The 3140-nt window shown below is 45.3% G+C and overlaps 1 protein-coding gene across 1 annotated transcript; it reads right to left on the bottom strand.

The window, feature by feature from the left end:
* On the bottom strand, positions 1–792 carry LOC121958941 (high choriolytic enzyme 1-like). Its single transcript, XM_042508127.2, has one exon. The coding sequence runs from the start codon at positions 790–792 to the stop codon at positions 1–3; it is 792 nt and encodes a 263-aa protein (XP_042364061.2).
* Between the last annotated feature and the right edge of the window lie 2348 nt (positions 793–3140).

Below are 3140 nucleotides of genomic sequence, written 5' to 3'. Positions count from 1 at the left end.
TTAGCATTCATACAGCATGTTGATCCTCATGATGTCCCAGTAGGACATGCCCTGCCTCTGGCCGATGTGGACGTTGGGGTCGGGGATAGGGGTGATGGAGTCCTTGCCATACTGGATGGAGAAGGCCGTTCTTCCATAGTGCATGATGGAGGAGTAGTCGTAGGGAGTGTTGAGGTTGTTGGTGCTCTGCTTGTAGAAGTTGTAGGCCATCTGCGGCCCGATGTTCTCCCAGTTGATCCTGACGTAGCTGTCGCGGTCGCTCCTGGTCTGCTCGTGCTGGAAGCCCAAAGCGTGGTTGATCTCGTGCTGGATGATGCCGTGGTAGAGGCAGCCCTGCCTGTTGAGAGATAGCACCTGTCTGCCTCCCGCTCTGCCCAGAGCCGAGAAACAGCCGGCATGGTTCTCGATGCTGATGTAGTCGTACTCGTCCTGGCGGGGGACGAAGCGGAGGCAGGTGTAGCTGTGGTAGGTCTGCAGAGCGTAATCGATCAGCTGCCTCTCCCAGCTGCTGAACTCGCTGCTCACGGTGAAGGGGATCATCACGAGGCCGTTGGAGGCTTTCCTCCACAGACAGTTCTGGGACCAGCACATCATGGCGTTTCTGCGTCTGGGAACCAAAAGGTCTCCCTCCAGCAGGATCTCATTGGTGGCGTTGTTGATGGTCAGAATCATGGTGCCGATGTCGGCGCTGTCTTCTTTGTCCACATCAGCTCCACTTCCTTCCTCCATGAGAGGGAAGGCCTGAGAGAGGCCGAGCAGGAGCAGGAGGAGCAGGCTGACGGAGGGAGTCATCTTCAGAGCAACTCTGCTGGTTGCTGTTGACGCTTGATGTTTGACTCGGTTCAGTCCAGACTCTTTATACTCTGCTCTGCAGGTGTGTCTACAGGAGGATTATGGGTTGGGATCCAAACTGCTAAGCCTTAAAAAAACTCCTCAGGGAGGACTCCACAGACAAGCCCACTGTTTCAACATGGTTTGTTATCTGTGGTCATGAAATGGATGAATGCAGAGGCACACACTTCATTAGACATCTGAGATTGTCTTTGGCTAAAAAGACTTCATGAGGCAGGTTTCCTTTACAGATTTGCACAAAACTTTATTGATATTTTTGAAATGTCGATGTCGAAAACACAATGTCGAGATTCCATTGAGTGATGTTCTGTGACTTCTCCTCTGGTAATAACATCCCAAGAAGTATGGCGATGGATGTTGAAAACATTAGGAGTTTTATTTCAATTACAGCCACAGTACTAGCCGTCATTATTTCCAATACAAGGCTACATGGGCGTGTTATGGAGCCATAATGGAATGGCAAGCCCCTTATATGTGGGAGCGGCCATGTTTTAGGGGTTTCTTGGCATTGATAGTCCAGGATTACACAGAGGAATTGTGGATTCAAAACTCATGCATGATTCACTCAACTTTTAAAGAGTTGAGCGAATCATGCATACAGGATGCTTCTCACATTGAGAAGCATCCTGTCAGGCGCCACCACTCCAAAAACGCCTTGGAGACACATCAGGAAGAACAGTTGGGAGTGCTTGTGTGCACGTAGCCAAAATTGACAATGACGCATGGTGCAACTCCATGCCTTGAGCAGAAAAGTAGAAAATATTTTAACTTACAGGCATGCCCAATGAGCAAGAGAGGAGCGCCCGACAGGTATACTGTGCCAGAGGGAAACAATGGTTTTGCTGGTGACGCTTTTCTTGCATTGTCTAGCGACGCCTCTGTGATTGGCCCCTGATGCAGTGCAATAACACCTCTTGTAGCACCTGCTGCATTGTGCCATGTGACCTATGAAAGCCAAAAAACAGTGTTTCCATTGCAGCTTTACCAAATATGGTGTTTTCTAATCACCTGAAATACCGCCTCATGCGAGCGTAAAAACCCTTTTGAGAAAATTTGAAATTGTGCGTTTCCATTAGGCGTATTTTATATTCACAATTTAAATTTGCGCAATTTTAGGGTTAATGCAAACCTGCCTAGAAACCTGCCCTAAACCAGGGCTGAACAATGAATTGAATTGATCTATGTGGAAAGTGTGTATTGTGTTTGCTAATATTCCCAGATACAGCAAATACCGTTAAAAAAGTATTTCACCGATATAAAGACGGCCCTCACATAAAATGAGGCCGTCTCTGCAGTAGAGAGATGCAACTACTTTTGACACTGGCGATACATAACCAGAGAAAACAGAGAAAAAGGACACTTTTGCTTAAGAGGTAGAAATCCTTCAACTACCAGATTGCATTGCCCCTTACCATGGGTGAAGTTAATTTGGACTGGTCCAAGTGAAACAATGGTGGCTGGAGATGTTGTATTACAGTTAAATATTAAGCTAAAATCATGTTTCTGAAAACATTTGAGGTGAGAAATATGCAACTCTATTAGAATCTTGGTTTATATCTGATATTAGCAGTTTAGTTTGTGTTTGATCTCTGCTTATGTTTCACCAGGATGTCAGGTTTTTCTGAGTGGTTTGTAGCTCTGTAATAATTTGTCTATGATAGTAAAAAGAGCACCGGCACACAAAAGCTGAATGAATTGTGAACGTGTGGAGTTGTGGCATGTAGTGAATAAGTGTTTTGAGCGGTCTGTAGACTGGAGAGGTGCGATATAAATGTAAGTGCATTTAACCAATTCCATGTGACATGTCACAGCAGGAAAAGCTCAGCGGCTTTGGTTTCAAGGCTCTGGTGTTATGCATGTTGGCTCACTGTAACCACTGGCAGACGCTATTGTGACATCAAAGCTTGTGAAGCGCACTATTTCAGTTCATTCTGTTGAAACATTCTACTCTCCTGTTTGTGTCAAAGCACATTTTAATACCCTACGTTTCCTGAATTTAATGTGTTGCGGTAGGTGAGGGATATTCAACTTGCTTTGCTCTGGGGCCACTTTGCAAAATGACTGGAGTCTAGGGGCTAGTCCCAGCAGCCCCAAACATTTTAAGAACATTTCTAGGATTTAAGGACATTTCAAGGATTTCAGTACATTTCCAGGGTTTTGGGATGTTTCTCTGATTTTAGAACATTTCTAGGATCTTAAAATGTTTCTCAGATTTTAGGTCATTTAGGATTTTAAGGCGTTTCTAGGATTTTAGGCCATTTCTGGGGAACATTAAGAACATTTCAATG

This window comes from Plectropomus leopardus, chromosome 19 (assembly GCF_026936395.1).
Source record: "Plectropomus leopardus strain MGB_pleo_1.0 chromosome 19, ASM2693639v1, whole genome shotgun sequence".
NCBI lineage: Eukaryota > Metazoa > Chordata > Actinopteri > Perciformes > Serranidae > Plectropomus > Plectropomus leopardus.
The sequence above is the reverse complement of the archived record's forward strand: the minus strand, read 5'-3'. Positions and strand labels throughout refer to the sequence as shown.